The sequence below is a fragment of the Podarcis melisellensis genome (assembly GCF_964234715.1).
Source record: "Podarcis melisellensis genome assembly, chromosome: 5".
Lineage (NCBI taxonomy): Eukaryota > Metazoa > Chordata > Lepidosauria > Squamata > Lacertidae > Podarcis > Podarcis melisellensis.
This window is the reverse complement of record NC_138537.1, coordinates 35,338,655-35,355,468: the sequence shown is the minus strand read 5'-3', so window position 1 is coordinate 35,355,468 and position 16,814 is coordinate 35,338,655. Positions and strand designations below refer to the sequence as shown.

General features: G+C 44.5%; 1 protein-coding gene across 1 annotated transcript in view; it reads right to left on the bottom strand.

Moving 5' to 3' along the window:
• Positions 1-16,436, bottom strand: part of CROCC2 (ciliary rootlet coiled-coil, rootletin family member 2) — an 87,021-nt gene extending 70,585 nt beyond the window's left edge. Inside the window, exons 1-5 of the mRNA XM_081910655.1 lie at positions 16,217-16,436; positions 8,141-8,294; positions 6,224-6,369; positions 2,874-3,026; positions 30-113 (exon numbers count right to left, since the gene is read on the bottom strand). Coding sequence (XP_081766781.1) covers positions 30-113; positions 2,874-3,026; positions 6,224-6,369; positions 8,141-8,294; positions 16,217-16,270 — 591 coding nt within the window. The 5' untranslated portion in view covers positions 16,271-16,436. The remainder of the gene's footprint in view (positions 1-29; positions 114-2,873; positions 3,027-6,223; positions 6,370-8,140; positions 8,295-16,216) is intronic.
• Positions 16,437-16,814: the final 378 nt, after the last annotated feature.

Genomic DNA, 16,814 nt, shown 5'->3' with positions numbered 1-16,814 from the left:
ATTTATAGCATGAGAAAAGCCATGCGCACCATCTGTTTCTGATGCTCACACTCGGAGGTTTTCTCCAGCAGTTGTTGCTCCAGCTCCCCACATCTTTTCTTGTACTGCAGCATCTACGCCAGGGAATAGAAGCAGCAAGGCACTGCTATGAAACCATCACATCAGCGCAAGGATTTATGCTTGCCCCATAGAACTTCCCCCATGTGTCCCCTCCCTAAATGTGCACCAGAGGGTTACGGGGTAGGGGTGGGGGACTGTCAAAATAGATTTAGAGGGGTGTAGGTTGGAGAAAAGAAAAAGAGGAAAGTCCCATTGCTTTGTAGGGGGTTGGAGCAGATACCCTGAGGTCCCTTCCACTTCTGCAATGCCATGATTCTAAGTGTCTATCCTTCTGCTGAGAGGATGGTTCCTTAGCACTGCACTGGGTACAAGCCTTAGGTAAAGAGAATTAAAAGAGAAGACAAGAGAGAACAAAGGAAGGAACCAGCAGCCCAGGCGAAGCTACTTACCAGGAATAAAAGAGGCACGAAGAAGCTTGATCCACGAGGCCAATTTATCCAACAACTTTAACAGGTCTTCAACAAATTCTAAAGAGATTTCTGAAAACTTACTTGGACTACTACTATGACATCTGATGGAGGTTGGTCAGTGTAATAAAACAGTGACTATGATAAGAGCCGGACCAAGAGAACCAGAAATATGCAGTCACATACAGTATTAAGTTCCACTACAGCTATGCACGTGATATCAACTTTGCCAATCTGTAGTCTAACACCACCCCAAACTTTATCTTATGCAAGCTATTGTTAAAGACTGTAACAAGCTCTGCCCCCATTGACTGGCATTGTTGACTAGAAGATCAAGTATTTTTTTTAAAAAAAAACACAAAACCCATAAAACTTTACACCAGGACAGAAGCTGGTACTTACTGTGGGGAACATGCATCACACAGTTGATGTATTCAAGCTCCTCAGACTGCATGCACAAATAAAAGTTGAAATGGGGGAAATGTACCTTCACTACCTTGGGATGTGCCATGTACAACCTTCCGTCACCTGTTGCCCACTCAGAAGTTCTACGTTCATTTCTCTTCCACTGCAACAGTATACCTGGAGAACATCTATTCTCCCCATGTGCTTGTTCTGGTGGCAAAATCTAGTATAATTCTTTGGGCCATATTCTACGTGCAAAATGGATCCCACAGAGGTGGTTGTTCTAAACCCTATTTCTCTTCAGCTGGGATCTGCTTACAGAATGAATCTCGTAACTAAAGACCTCCTCTCTGTCTGAAGCTTGATATAAAAAGATGGAGGAAGAATTTGAGAGTTTCCTGGCACCATTTTAATCTCTGTCAAGACAGGCCAGACCTATAACCAGAATGGGGTTTTTTTTGAGAGAAGCAGCCATTGTATGTAATAAATACATGACTACCTCAGTGGTCAGCAAGGAAGGAAGCATCTGTACTTAAAGTAAATTTGAAGGAAGCAGAATACAGATTCTTAGGAGTATCAGCTGGGAAATGGAGGACGAGCATCTGAGGAAATGGAAGCTGTAGTAAATAAGCCTGAGGTAAATTCCTCTTGTGGGGAAGGGTCAGGGGAATGGTAGCATTAAAACAGATACCATGAATAAATGCACTCTCTGCAAGCTGTCAACAGGCACCTAGCGCAGGTGAGGGAAACCAAGGTTGGCAGGGACATAGATGGCAGGGACACTGGGAAAGAGGCTCGCTTGTGTGAACACCTGAATAGGGATGGAAGCATGGCTGCTAACCAGAAGCAAGGAATGACTGTGGTTGCCAAAGCAGCTAGGGATGAGGAGGAGAGAGGGGCCCAAAGAAAGAAGGCTATTCCAGCTACACCATCTTGGGGGTGGAGGGAAGGCAATATGTCCGCCTGATTATCAGGACCAAAGGGGCCTTTTAAACCAGGGGTAGGGATTTTTTTGAGTACGAGGGTTGCATCCCCTTGAGATAGACCTTCTGGGGCCACATGGCAGTGGTAGGCATGCAAAAATGGGCGTGGCAAGTCACAAAATGGGTGGAGCAACCAGTGGAGTAGCGTGGGTTGTCAGCACCCGGGGCAAGGCAAGTAATTTGCGCCCCCTAACCCGTGGATTTGCGCCCCCTAACCCGTGGATTTGCGCCCCCTAACCCCCAGATGTTGCGCCCAGTGCGGCCGGCCCCCCCTGCACCCCCCACGATACGCCACTTGGAGCAACAGATGTGACTCTTACCTTTTTACAGTGTTCTGCATTCTTGTCACACATATGCAGATGTTTCCTTCTCCTGCCCCCACCCTCTCTGACCTCAGCCCAGACAAGAAAGAGGCCACACGCCTGTTAAGTAAAAGCACTCCAGAAGGGCGTGCAGCAGAGCCAGTGAAGAGTATAGTCTGGATAGAGAGAGTGTGGCCTCGGAAGAGTCTTAAGGGCTGAATAGAGGGACCTGGAACTCTGCCTGCACCCCTGTTTAAAAAATACCCAAAGCTCCTCCCCAGAGCTTTGGACAAAACAAGGGAAGGACTTCTTAAGAACCTAAGATGCTATCTAATGCTATGTTTGCCAATGGATCCACATGGAAACAACTGAAACTGCTGGTTGGTGGGGGCTTCTTTCTTCTTGTAGTCTCATAAAAAAGCCTGGTGTGCTGCTCTCATCACCTGTGAGTACTGGTCCCTACAGAACACGTGGAAAAGAAAATGCTAGGCAGGTACAAGGAGCATGCTTTCTAAATCAAAAAGACAGGACCAACAAACCTAATGGAGAACTTCTGCAGCAAGCCCCACTGCTGAGTCTTTATGGAATCCGTCTGTGAGACCCCACCATCTTCCCATTCATGAAAGGTAGTGCCTGTTCAAGGTAATGCCACCCACCTTGTTCTGCATCTTCTGCACCAGCTGAGCCTGGCGCTGCTGCCCATCCTGGTAGGCTTGCAGCTTGCGCTTGTATGCCATCTCATCCTCTTTGAACTGCTGTCTCATCTGCAGGAACATTGTGCTTCCTTCCTCCTCTCCTCGGAGCTCCAGCTACAAAAGCAAACACCCTCCCTGATCCAAATGGCAGAGCAAGGGTCAGGAGCAGAACAGCAAGGAACCAATGCCTGGCTCCTTAGATGTCATACCAGAGCAATGTGGCAGGATGCAACCAAATGAATGGAAAATAAATAAATCTGTGTTTGAAAATGAGCCCTAGCTTTGCAGAATTCAGGGTTTCCAGCATGGCTCCCAGCTGTTCCTGGACCTCTGGACAACAGAAACGTCCTTTCTCTGAAATACACATTCAACATCCCAAATACTCAAAATATTCATGCCTACATTTCACAAATGTAATGAGAATTCATGCAAATATGAATTACTGAATTTGCATGATCTTCTTTCTCTCTTCCTTTCAGACTGTAATGCGGCTGAAATCCTGCAGTTTCAAATTGGCTAAGGCTGGTTACAGATTTAGATCTTTGGCAGGGAGAGGTTGAATAGGAGGAAGAGACTTATGGAGAAGCTGAAAGGTCAGTGTACCCAACAAGAACACTACTAAAGGCCTTAAGGGAAGGAAATATAGTGGTGATGGGCACAGAATCTTTCTGTAGACACTGCCTGCTCATTTTGTAGAGTCTCTTGACATCTAAAGGGCGATAAAAGAAGCTTTGAAAAAAATGAAACTTGAGACTATTACAGCACAATCCTATGCATATTTCCTGAAAAGTCAGTCTCACTGAGTTCAGTGAGACTTATGCCCAGGTAAATGTGTACAGGATAGCAGCCTTAAGCTGCAACACTAAACAGACGTACAGGAGATTAAGTCCCACTAGACACACTGGAACTAAATTATAAATATGCATAGGATTATTCAGGTCAAATAGTGCCCTAGATACTAAGTCTCACACAATCCTGCACTTTGCATTACATGCAGAAATACACCTGCTCGAATATATTTATGAGTTGGTAGTTAGAACCTCAAAGCAAATGGTGGCAAAAACTTCCTCATGGAACTCAAATGCAGCTCATTCTTCTGCCTAGCAAAATTTACAACGACTACAGCAGGGGTGGGGAACCTCAGGTCTGGGGGCGACATGTCACCCTCCAGGACTCTGTGCGACCCTCAGGACTCTTCTAGGCCACACACCCTTCGTAGTCTCCCAATTTCCCATGGCACATCCTTCACTGGCCCTGCCCTGCACCCCCTTGACTGTTTTTGCTTGGCTGGACTGTGTTCTTGAACTCCGACAATGCCTCTTACTTGCCTAGATGGAGGACAGAGAAGGGAGGGTGTGTGGGTTTGCGTAAGACTAGCCTACTATATACAGGTAAAATTTACATTTGTTTCTCCACCCACTTGTTCCTCTGGACCCACCCACCACTGACCCACAGCCCACAGAAGGCGACTCAGGAGGAAATGTGGCGCTTGGTCAGAAAAAGGTTCTCCATCCCTGCCCTACATGAATCAAGACCTCACCCATTCATTCCGCTTCTTTCGGCCTCCCAAATAGCATTCATTCCATTGCTCCCATTCAGCAAAAAGAAGCAGCTGGGGGCAGGGCAGCGGTCCCAGTCTGTTGGAACAGCTTTTCGGAGGGCTTGATGCTGAGTCAGGCCTGGATCTCCGTGCCTGTCATGTGGACTGGAGGCAGGGATTGTTTGGACTTATAATTATTTATGCTCCTCTGGATGGGAACCTTTGTCTAGCCAAGAATGTGCCCTATGTTCTCCAGGCAGCAAACCAAGCACCAGTTTCTCCCGGGGAAGGGGCCACAACAGCTAAGCACCATGACCACCTGCAACTGCATACTCCAGAAAGCAGCAGTGTGTGAAAACAGGGCCAACATCCTGTCCGCTCTAGCACGCCTGAGGAGATACCAATGTACTGTGTCTGTGCACCATAATCCCCCAACATTTGCACACTAGAATGTGATTCCTGGCAATTTTCCTTCAAAGGGTCGCTGCTGCTGCAGAATGCTAGATGGTTGGTTGGGTTTAAAAGCAGCTGCTCTGCCATTCTGTTTCCGAGTCTACTTTCACACAAATAAACACTTTGAAAACATATTAGCTGCATCTGAGTAATGAAGACATACTGGTCAAACATTATGCTTACGTTAACCTTTCATTCTTAGGTATAGTGTGCTTAAGCTACTGTAGTATGGGAAAGACAACCTAGCAGTCTAGTTTATCTATTAAGGCCTCTTCCTCATTATTTTGATTTATTTCATAGGTGCTCCTCAATTACTTACAACATAACATATTATTACAGTACTGTATTCTACTTTCAGCTGGAGAATGACGCTGAACCAGATGGTACTTGGGCTGACTTGAATTCAGGAGCCACTATCTTATAAAAGGGGTGTGCAACCTGATAGAAAATGGGAGGGGTGCTTCCAGCCTTCAAAAAACATAGACCACTGCAAAGAAATAAGGTTCTTTTGCTAGAAGCTCATCTTTTCCTGATTGAATATCTTTCTTATGAAATTCTGCCTAGGTGCTCCTAAGGTTTACACGAGCCCAAAACACCACAAAGCCTAGATGCTCAATGATAGATATATTTTTCAATCTTTTCAGATCCAAGTCTCACCTTTCACCCCAAACTGTAATATTAGACCCACTTTATTTATTTTTTTAATCCTTCTCTCATGTGGTCATCGTGTATGACTATCTATGTGTGTTTTGATTTGGAAGCAGCTCTCAGCGACTTCAAAATGGAGCCAAACTGATAACCATTTGCGAAGAATACGGTGAGGTGTTTCAATAGTCCTATATACAGCCTGACTTTTGCGATGTAGCCCACAGATTCTGAATGCCACAGATTCTTGCTAGGTCTCAAGATATGTTTTATGGCATTGAAGGGCAGCCAGGACTACAAGGAGTAAAGCAAACTGTAACCTACTACGTAAGTTCTTGTGGGAGAGCAGCCAAATGAAACAATGGAACCAATGTCCATAAGCTGTATATTGTCATGTCACAGGACCTGCCCAGGACATGGGGCAGTGTGCATGACCAAGAGTCATGGCAATGTAAGGTTTATCTGAACTTATGAGTAAGCCCTCCATCTTAATTCTCTCTGTGTTGCCAGTCAATATGTCCTCAGCTGGCAATCTACACCAGCTGCAAGAGAGAATGATGGATAATTGTTTTGTGACGGAGCTCTCAGATGGATTTGTGTTTTTGCAAGATTCTTCCATACAAAAAGTAGCTTGTTTTTTTTTAAGATGGGTTTCTTCAAATGTTGATCTTACCCTCTCACTAACGGCATGGTATTTGCTAGCCAGCTCATCCTTCTCCGCACGAGTTTGTGCCAACAGGTCCTCAAGGCGTGAGAGCTCCTTCTGCAACAAGCGGTTTTCTTCTTGCATATTGACTGCAGAGGCTGTTTCTGACAAAGCTGGAAACAGCAATAAAAGGAATAGGTTGGCTGCAGGTAGCAAGAAGGGACATATTTAATTCAGTTCACAGTGAAAGGTGAATCTACCAAATCCACACTGTTTGAAACACTATCAGAACACAACCATTCTAAATTTGCACTTATCTGAATTTTGCAATAGAGTTCTCCAACCAAGTGATGTTTTTACAAAAATATATTCATGTATAAAAATTGCTTGCAAAAATGTGCACATTAGTCAAAACTACCTATAAAAATGTGCTTATTAAGAGAATGCACACGCAGATGCCTAAAAATTAGAAACTGCGAGAACTAAAATTGACAGATAATTTCATTCCTAGTTCCAGGAAAGGCAACCTATGAACAGACTGAGGATGTTCACCCTAGCAAGGTATATGGATTAACCCCTTAGTACAAAAACCTTGGGATTCAAAGCATAAGCACTTAAGTTGTCCAAAAGGGATGTATTAATACTAAGAACTGATTGCAAGCAAGTACTTGCAAGGTATCTGCCTTATTTATTTTGCTAAAGCATCTTCCAATAAAAGTTTAATGTTTTAACATGGCAAAGCACAGCATTCTTTCTCCCTTTTTAAGGGACAGGGCACATTCTTTGAGCCAACCTATGAAAAGGAAGTACCAATGTTTCAAAAGAGTTCCAGGGACTAAAGACTGTTCTTTAGCAAGAGACACCTGCATTCATTATCTCCCTCTGTATGTTCCAGGGCTGCTTTCTAGTGTTGAAAACGGGTTCTGGGGCCAGATGATGTCTAGCCAAAAGTGTGGCCATGGGTTTACAAAGCTGTATGGAAAGCTGCCTTGAAAGGGCCTATTAATCACAGGCCGCAAGATAGCCATGCCCAATCGTTACAGGGATAATGATGATCTTCCATATGGGGACTAAGAAGCTTGGGCTAATTTTCCAGCTCGTGTCCAGGCACGTTGAGTGTTGCTTGGCAGGTTGCTTAATCTTTCTGATCCTCAAATGTAACATGACGGCAAACAACTTTATACTGTCTTCTGGAAGCCTGAGCTAAACTATCTCCCTCAGTCTTTGCTTGGTGGCTACGGCTGAGAATCTCTAAGGTTCAGGAACTCTTTCCAGCTGTAATTTATTTATTTTTGTAATGAGAGAGAAATCCATAATGTCTTTTGGGGACATAAAAGAAAAGGGCAATCATCTGAAAGAAAGGATGTCCCTTGGACTTAGAACCATTGTTCTCCCCTTGCTATAGGCTAGGGTTGGCCAAGGACATTTTGCTGCTTGAGGCAGAACAGTAAATGCTCCCCAGCTGCACAGTCAAGGTGCATGTACCCAAGAGCAAACCATTTGCTGCCCTTTCTATGACTGCTGCCTCAGGCATTCCCCTCACTCTGCCCAATATTAGGACTGGCCCTGGTGATTGCTCTTTCCCCCTTCCATCTGGAAAGGCTACCTGCTCACAGTCAGAAACACAATATTGGGTTCATTTACCATGAACAGAAGCTGCTAGTTTTACACAGTACTCTGAACGAGTCCAATGGACTGCTTTGCATGGAATGGAAGCAAGGAAAGGCTGTTACCACACGCACGGTGATAGTGGACTGAATTTTCTGTCAACTTCTTCCAAGGAGGAAGTCTTCAGAAACATCATCGAGCCAACACTGTGTGGTATGTGGGGATGTTAGGAGCTTCAAAGCCCCACCTCCTAATTTCCTGCATTTGTTCTTGCTTTGAAAACCCCACCCTCGGGATGTCTCTGCTCTATGTCTCTGCCAAAGTCCCAGACAGCACCTTGGGATGATGATGGCTCAGCCAGACTCTGTGTGATGATCTGTCGGATCCTAGCTGGGACAGTTGTGGGTTCAGCTCTCTCTCCTTCCCCTTGCACGGTCAGTGCTTTGTCATCTTTGCTCGCTCTGGGATGCAGCACCGTATCCTCCAGTTTCTAAAATACACACAGAAGTTAAGCATTGGCTGGCAAGCTTGTAAGGTTTCATTTAGCCTTTGCTGGGCCCTGGGAAGTGATTAGGCCTCTTTATGATGGACTTTCTAAACTAAACTTAGGCCTAAGAATGGCTGTCACATAGCTAGAAACCTTTGAAGGTGTGTGGGGGTGTGTAGAGAGACTGCTGTAAAAAAAAATGTGATCTCTTTATATCTCATTGACATTTAGCGCATTTCAACAAGTTATAAACTCAATAAAAATAGAAAGGCAAGGATATCTACAAGGATGGCCTATGTACACAGCTTCAGCTAAAACCAAAAATACAATGATACCAATCTTTTAAACTTATGAAGGTCCAGGAATTCAAATATCAGCACAAATTATTTCCCCCTCCTCACTCACTCCTCCTGTACAAAGTTAGCATTTTCAAAATTGCTTATGCAATATAATACAATTCCCTACTTTGTGTCCTCACCTAGGTGAGTGCAAGTTAAGATTCTGCAAGGGTACACAGAATTACAAGGCCCTGAACTGTGTTGTTTTCAAAATATTTCTAAAAGCTTTTTGTGATAATAAATCCTGCTACATTAACTTCACTTTATCATATGTCTGTGGTAAACTTACATAAACCAATGATGTCAGTTACATGGCCAGAATTCATGTTATGAAATTCATGTTTAAGTTTCTGAAAACCATTATGAAATCTTATGCAGGTGAAGCACGCAAGGATAAAAGAGCATCAAAATTATGAAAGAGATAGAGCCACGAAGCAAGATGAGCATAATAATTTTGTAGGAAATGAACTAAGTGAAATGACATCAGGAATTACAACCCTACTCTTGGATCTTATGTTTTGTTGCTGATGCTACTAGAACTGCTAGCACCATTTAAAACTAATACTGTACTAAAGATACTGAGAATGGTATTCTGACACCCTATTTCCATCTGCAAAATGTTGGAGGGTATTTTTTTCTCATGGCTGGTGCTATTCACAAATGTACAGTGCATGTAAATAATGGGTAGATCTGAGATCTGAACTTAATTTGTGCTAGAAGCCACCAGGGCTTACGCCTATTAGATGGTTTTAAAGTTTGATTCTGAGGTGATTTTGAATTGTGTCGGGTGGGAACATCTTTACTTTTTTGTCCTTCTCACCCTGTTGTCAAACCCACACAGGTGGCTAATTCGCTTGCCTGCTTATCTTCTCAATGTTTTATTGCTGGGCCCAGTCATTACTGGAGCTCCCTTGTGCTCACAGAACAAGAAAGACATATTGCATGAAGATGTGAAGCATAATAATAAACAAAAAAACAGTTGTTGCCATGCCAACAGAGCTAAAACTTCGTACAGAAAATACAGCAACAATGCCCTCTATCGTCTGTACCTCATCAATTGCGAACAAATCTCTGAAATAAGGAGGCTGCTGCAATCTGCACTTCATTCCAAATCTTGTTTCCAATTATATCTGAAAAGTACGGTGCTCCACTTCCCAGAATCCCCCCCGCAAAACACATACACTTGATGTTATAAAGATAAAGCCAGCAAAACCATCCTGTAAAATCTCTTGCTTATATTTTGACAAATGTCTCACAAAGTTCTTCATAATTTCTCCTCCATCACTATTGGATCCTCCCCCCCCTTTTTTTAAATGCAAGCCACTCACATGCACATCTCCATAATATTTTCAGTTGATCTCTCAGTAGGGGGAGATTTTTGGATCATGTACAACTTCAGCCAGATCAAAATTAGTACTGTATCTCAAAAGTTAGATTCCTGTCTCCCATTGCAGAAAATGTGTGTGTGTGTGTGCACGCGCACGTGTGTTCCTGTATGCTTGAGACTGCATAAATTATATTTTTCCTAAACTACTCAAGACTACAAGATGAGAAAGTGTATACATGTGGAAAACACATGAACATTAATACCAAAACCAACTGAAGTAAAAAGAAATGTACCAAGGGATACTGGGGCAGATGTACCCTGAGTACTACTACTATAACAAAGTACAGTGGTACCTTGGTTCCCAAACACCTTGGTACTCAAACAACTTGGACCCAAACACTGCAAACCTGGAAGTTTGCGAACTTCTTTTTGGAAGTCGAACGTGCTCCGTTTTGAGTGTTACGCTTCCATTTTGAGTGCCACACTTCCGTTTTGAGTGTTACGCTGAGGTCTGTCTGTTTTTGCTATTGATTTTGATTTTTGTTTTGCGGCTCTTTTTTGTTTTTGTGACTGTGTGGAACCCAATTCAGCTACTGATTGATTGTGTGACTGCAGTATATTGCTTATTGCTTTCATTTTATGGACTAATGGTCTCGTGAGAAAGTAAAATTCATGTTAAATTCATGTTAAGTATGGAACGGATTGATCCATTTTGCATTACTTTCTATGGGAAAGTGCGCCTTGGTTTTGGAACACTTTGGTTATGGGACGGACTTCCAGAATGGATTAAGTTTGAGAACCAAAGCACCACTGTGGATGCAGGAGAGATTTGGAGCTCTCATATTATTATTTCTGCAAGGTGGCCAAGGGTAGTATGTGATCTTTTCTTTCCTGTAAACCTTCCTCAGGGATCTCTGCAACCCCATTGGCTGGCTGCACTTCCTTATTTGAAAAAATCCCATAGGAGGAGTTACCTCATGATTTCTTCCCCTGGGCTTTGATTGAATAAGTGGCAGAGGGCAAAGGGCAGACCACTGAGGAGATGTTTTGTAGAATGGGGAAAAAAGGTCACCCACCAAGCATAAATTAACCACCTCAAAAGTAAAGTAAGCATGGCAAAAAAAGACTTGCACCCCACCCACAAGAATTTTACCAAAAAACCCTCTCCTTTTCAATAATTTTGGTTGGGGGAAAAACATGAGAGAATATTTTGGCACAGCACTGTAATTACCCAAGCATTTTGGTGGGCAGCCTAGTTTGTAGAGTGAAGAAAAGAAAATAGCAAGTACATTGCATAAGCATCTGAAGGACCAGTTGTGTGCAGTTAAAGCAATATGTCTATCCATGAAAATAGATGAGAACTGGCCCTTTCAGCTACAACTTAAGCAATTAACCTTGGGCATACCAAATCACAATGAAGTCCAAGAAGAGCCACAGAGCCTAGGACTTGCCAATCAGAAGGTCAGCGGTTCAAATCGCCGTGACGGGGTGAGCCTGCTCCTGCCAACCTAGCAGTTTGAAAGCACGTCAAAGTGCAAGTAGATAAATAGGTACCACCCCAGTGGGAAGGCAAACTGCATTTCTGTGTGCTGCTCTGGTTCACCAGAAGTGGCTTCGTCATGCTGGCCACATGACCCGGAAGCTGTACGCCGGCTCCCTCGGCCAGTAAAGCGAGATGAGCGCCACAACCCCAGAGTTGGTCATGACTGGACCTAATGGTCAGGGGTCCCTTTACCTTTTACAACCATTTTTAGAGATTGAAAACATTCTACTTCTAAAACTCAAATACAAATGATACTATTTTGCAATAACAAATTCCTATTTTTAAAAAATCAGATCACTGCACAGACCACACATGGCATATCAGACAAATGCAAATGGAAATCACACAGAGAAACATACAAAGACACCGAGATTTGCTCAGACATAACATATGTTGCCTGATGAAGACTAGGAGCAAAGAGCCAAATCCCTGATCGTTTCAGTTAGATTAGGCTCTGCTACAGTGGTGGGAAACCTTTGAGCTGTTGGACTCCAGGTCCCATCAGTCCCAGCCAGCATGGACAATGGTCAGAGGAGTTGGGGCTTGTAGTCTAACCACATTGGAGGATCACAGATGTCTCACCAATGTTCTACTGAGTGCTATGTAGGTTTTATGCTATACCTAGGACTGCTAATAATGGGTTAAAAAAAAACCTGAGGGGAATATGCTTTTGTAAAGTGATCTTGTCCCTTCAACAACTTATCCATTCTCCCCTAAACAATTTAAGCATCTTGGCCTTTTAAAACAACAGATGCCACATGTGAGTATGAAAACTGCAAGACTAGCAGAAATTCCAGTTCAGCAGAGTTGTAACATTCAGGCCACCAATCAGCAAAGGCATTGATTAAAACACTTTTCCTGGGTAATGAGTTGCAGCTGTAGCATGGAGTCTCGGAATAGGACCCATGGAGATAGCTACTCCCTCTGCAGCTGGTGATGTCAGCACAGCTGTGGCAGCTGTGGAAAGAGCAGCCATTGGTGAGGCATCTGCATCTTAGCTGACTTTGCCCATTCACAAAGAGGAGTAGCGAAACACAAATCACCAACATGCAATGCAAGTACAAAATGGTCTCCTGAAAGGTGTCAAGGCCTGTAGTAAGTTGACAATCCACTTGTAGCTCATGCCGCAGGGCGAAGGACAAGTGTGATCATTTCAACAGCATCAATTCCACCTCATTTCAAGCAATGCTCGAAAATCCATGAAGCGCAATGTGGAAAAGCCAACTGTAGGAAAGCTGTTCACGTTTTCCTATATGAAGGGTATTTGGGGGCATGAAGCTCTTGCTCTAACCAGGTTGGGCATTGTGAATGGAAAACCCACAAAGAGCAGAATGCCCTTTCACATTACACAGACGTTAACACACACAGCACAAGAAAGGCTCAAAACAAAGCTACTTAAACTTAATGAATGAAAACACTAAATGCAGGAGAGCAGGCACTAGACCTCTTCCACTTCAAGCTAAATAAGAAAATGTGAAGAAGATTACCTCCTTATTGGAATTCCTTGTACTATTCCACTTTACAGACGTGAAGTGTGAAATGTAAGGGAATAAGATGATTGGTCTTACTCTGCAAGACCAGATCCAGACAGAGCCAGTCACAATCTACTTCCCTGGCTCCTACTTCATGGCAATTTACCATCCCTCTGCTAGAGTGGTTTGTGCCAGGCTACTTTCTACACTTATGATTTATAGAAGGGGTGGCCATGTTAGTCTGTTTTAACAAAAACAACAAAGTATCATGCTACCATAAAGACACGACTAAGTAGACCCTGGGACGCGGATGGTGCTATGGGTTAAACCACAGAGCCTAGGACTTGCCGATCAGAAGGTCGGTGGTTCGAATCCCCGCGACGGGGTGAGCTCCCGTTGCTCAGTCCCTGCTCCTGCCCACCTAGCAGTTCGAAAGCACGTCAAAGTGCAAGTAGATAAATAGGTACCTCTCTGGCGGTACAGCGTTTCTGTGCGCTGCTCTAGTTAGCCAGAAGCAGCTTAGTCCTGCTGGCCACATGACCCGGAAGCTGTATGCCGGCTCCCTCGGCCAATAAAGCGAGATGAGCGCCACAACCCCAGAGTTGGTCACGACTGGACCTAATGTCAGGGGTCCCTTTACCCTTATTACCATAAAGACACGACTAAGTAGCCCCTGGCCCATGAAAGATTATGGGAAGTAGCCCTTCCTTTGCCATCCTGGTGACTTCCAGATGTTTAGGACTATCTCCCATCTAGCTGGGATAGATAGGAGAGCATGGCTGGGGTGGATAAAGGCTGTATTGAAGAATCAAAGCATTACAATATTGACAGTTTTATGGCAGGCTAGTTCTGTGCTCGCCCATTGGAACTCAATCCACTGAACAGCAGCTCTGAAATCAATAGATGTTTGCAAAGAATTAAGTCCAGTTTACTATTGCAGCCCTATGACTACTTCCTTGGGAATAAGTCTCATTAAACTCAACAAGACTTCGGAGTGAATGCGTAGGATAGGGCTGTAAATCTATTTTCCTGTTAGGTTATGCTCACACATCCTCTAGCCTAGTCGTTTGTTCCTTACTCTCATTTCTGAAACCTTACTGCCCTCTACTGTCACTTAAAATGGCAACAACTACATTTGTCACAAAACAAGTTCAGCCCAGGTAAGACAACAGTCCACGAGCCCTGGATGCCACGGTCATCCACGGGTGCCATGAAGAACAGAGCAGAAGCCAAATGGAGAAAGACTTCAAACATGGGTTTTAATAGGCCATATTTTCAAAATCTTCAGAGAAATCCTACTTGCAGCAAAATGTACATGCAAACAAACATATAACAGCTCTCCTCAGAATGCTAAGGGTTTGAAATGAGGTCAAAAAGGCTACTCTGCTAAACTGGCTGCTTCTGGGTCGTGCTGCAAAACCAGTCTCTGTATGGTCCCATGGTTTATAGAAGCCCGGTCTGATTTAATGCTTGATAAACTTTGCTGGCAGGGACGCGGGTGGAGCTGTGGGTTAACCACAGAGCCTAGGACTTGCCGATCAGAAGGTCAGCGGTTCGAATCCCCGCGACGGGGTGCGCTCCCATTGCTAGGTCCCTGCTCCTGCCAACCTAGCAGTTCGAAAGCACGCCAAAGTGCAAGTAGATAAATAGGTGCCACTCTGGCGGGGAGGTAAACGGCGTTTCCGTGTGCTGCTCTGGTTCGCCAGAAGCGGCTAAGTCATGTTGGCCACATGATCCGGAAGCTGTACGTCGGCTCCCTCAGCCAATAAAGCGAGATGAGCACCGCAACCCCAGAGTCGGCCACGACTGGACCTAATGGTCAGGGGTCCCTTTACCTTTACCTTTAAACTTTGCTGGCACAATTACTTTTTTTTAATAAAAGTTTTTATTAATTTTCAATACAATATACATATAATACCAAATCAAAGGTTTATCACAAATTATATATTATGGAGTTCCTTCAGCTTATCTGCCAATCATCCGTAATTAAATTTTAGTTACGCATTTCCTAAATTTAATACTGCCTTTTTATATGCCTTCCTAATCTTATTTTCTTTTTTACAATACTCCTCAACCTTTCACAGAGCTTCTTGAAATCCCACGAACGTTGTTTGTTCATCACATATATTTTTCAGATATTCTACAAATTTTCCCCAGTCCTCGATGAACTTATGGTCTCGTTGATATCTAATCTTCCCAGTTAATTTGTCCAGTTCTGCATAGTCCATCATTTTCATTCTCCATTCTTCCAGGGTCGGTACTTCCTCCTGTTTCCATCTTTGGGCCATTAATATTCTCGCCGCTGTAACTGCATATTGGCAAAGTTTACAGTCCTTTCTATTTATTTCATTTCCTACTATTCCTAACAGAAGAGCTTCTGGTTTCTCTACAAATGTATATGTCAACATCTTTTTCAATTCATTATATATCATCTCCCAGAAACCCTTCACCTTCTTACATTCCCAGCTGGCACAATTACTTTGTAGCCCAGTTGTAATACAGTACTCAACCCATGAACACAGAATGCTGCCAGAATGCTGCCTCATACCAAGTCAATCCCACTCGGTACCCTCTGCCCTGACCAGCAGCAGGTCTCCGGGGTTTCATGACAGTGTTGCCCCCACCCCAGGTGGAGACGTTGGAGAGCAAACCCGGGACCATTTGCAAGCGAAGCTCTAACACACTGTAATGACCCTTCCTCTGATACTATTCTCACAACCACAGTGTGAGGCAGGTACTAGGTTAGTTTGAGAAACAGTGACTGGCCCGAGGTCACTCAATGAGTATTGCAGGGGGTTGGACTAAATGATCCTCAGGGTCTCTTCCTTCCAACTCTGATTCTGGGATTTCTGTTTTGAGTTTCACGGGTTGGCAATATGACCCTGGGCCCTCGCTGTCCAACACTGCTACCCGTATTTGCACATCATATCAAGAGATCACAGAGGTTTTATCCATATCATCTTCTCTGTAGACATCCAGAAACTAAACACTGTCCACATCAGCGACATAAAAGGGAAGCAGACGCGAAATATTTTTTATTTCGCCATTTTACTTCCGAAGTTGGAAACCTGGCTTCTGCCCCCACCCCTCGAAGGGAATGCAATTCTATCCTTTTCTGGCTCGTCAGTTCCACGCTGCAAAGCGGGAGCATCATGTGCGAGGGGGCGGAGGCAGTGCGTTTTAATTACTTGCTCTGAACTTAGCCGCAGGAGAAGTACGAGAAAGCGAGCCACTCACTCACCAACCTGGATTGCAGCCTCCAGCCTCAGACTTGGCTTCTCCTCGCTGCTCTCGCTCATCGCTCAAAGACCGGGGCAAGGAGCAGCCAGAGAGGCCGAGCGGCTCTTCTCGGGACTTGCAAAGTAAGAGGGAACGGTACACCCGCGGGTCGGAAGCCCGCTCCCTGGAGAGTTTGCAGGCCTGGAGTGCCGGCGACTCCCTGCGGAACCTTCTCCGCTGCCTTCAGGAATGGAGGACGCACGCGGCGGGGCCCGGCCGCGGTTGCTAAGACAACGGGGACGCCGAGTACCTCTTGTCGCCATGGAAACAGAACGCGGCCCGGGGTTGCCGCGGAAACCAAAGGGACGCGGGAAGCCGAACTGTTTCACCGGGCCCGGCGAAGGAGAAAGCGGGAGAACTTCTCTCCCCACAGTTGGGCGGGAAGCTTGGTCCCATGGTAATAATAATGTAATTAACTGCACACTGCAGCCTTAGGAAATAAGGACAGTACAAATAAACATATTCCATAGTTAGGGTTGGGAGATGCAACTTTACGGAATACTGTCTCTCTCGCTTAATAGTATTTCTAAACTGACTCTCAAAATAAGTATGCAGGGCAGTGTA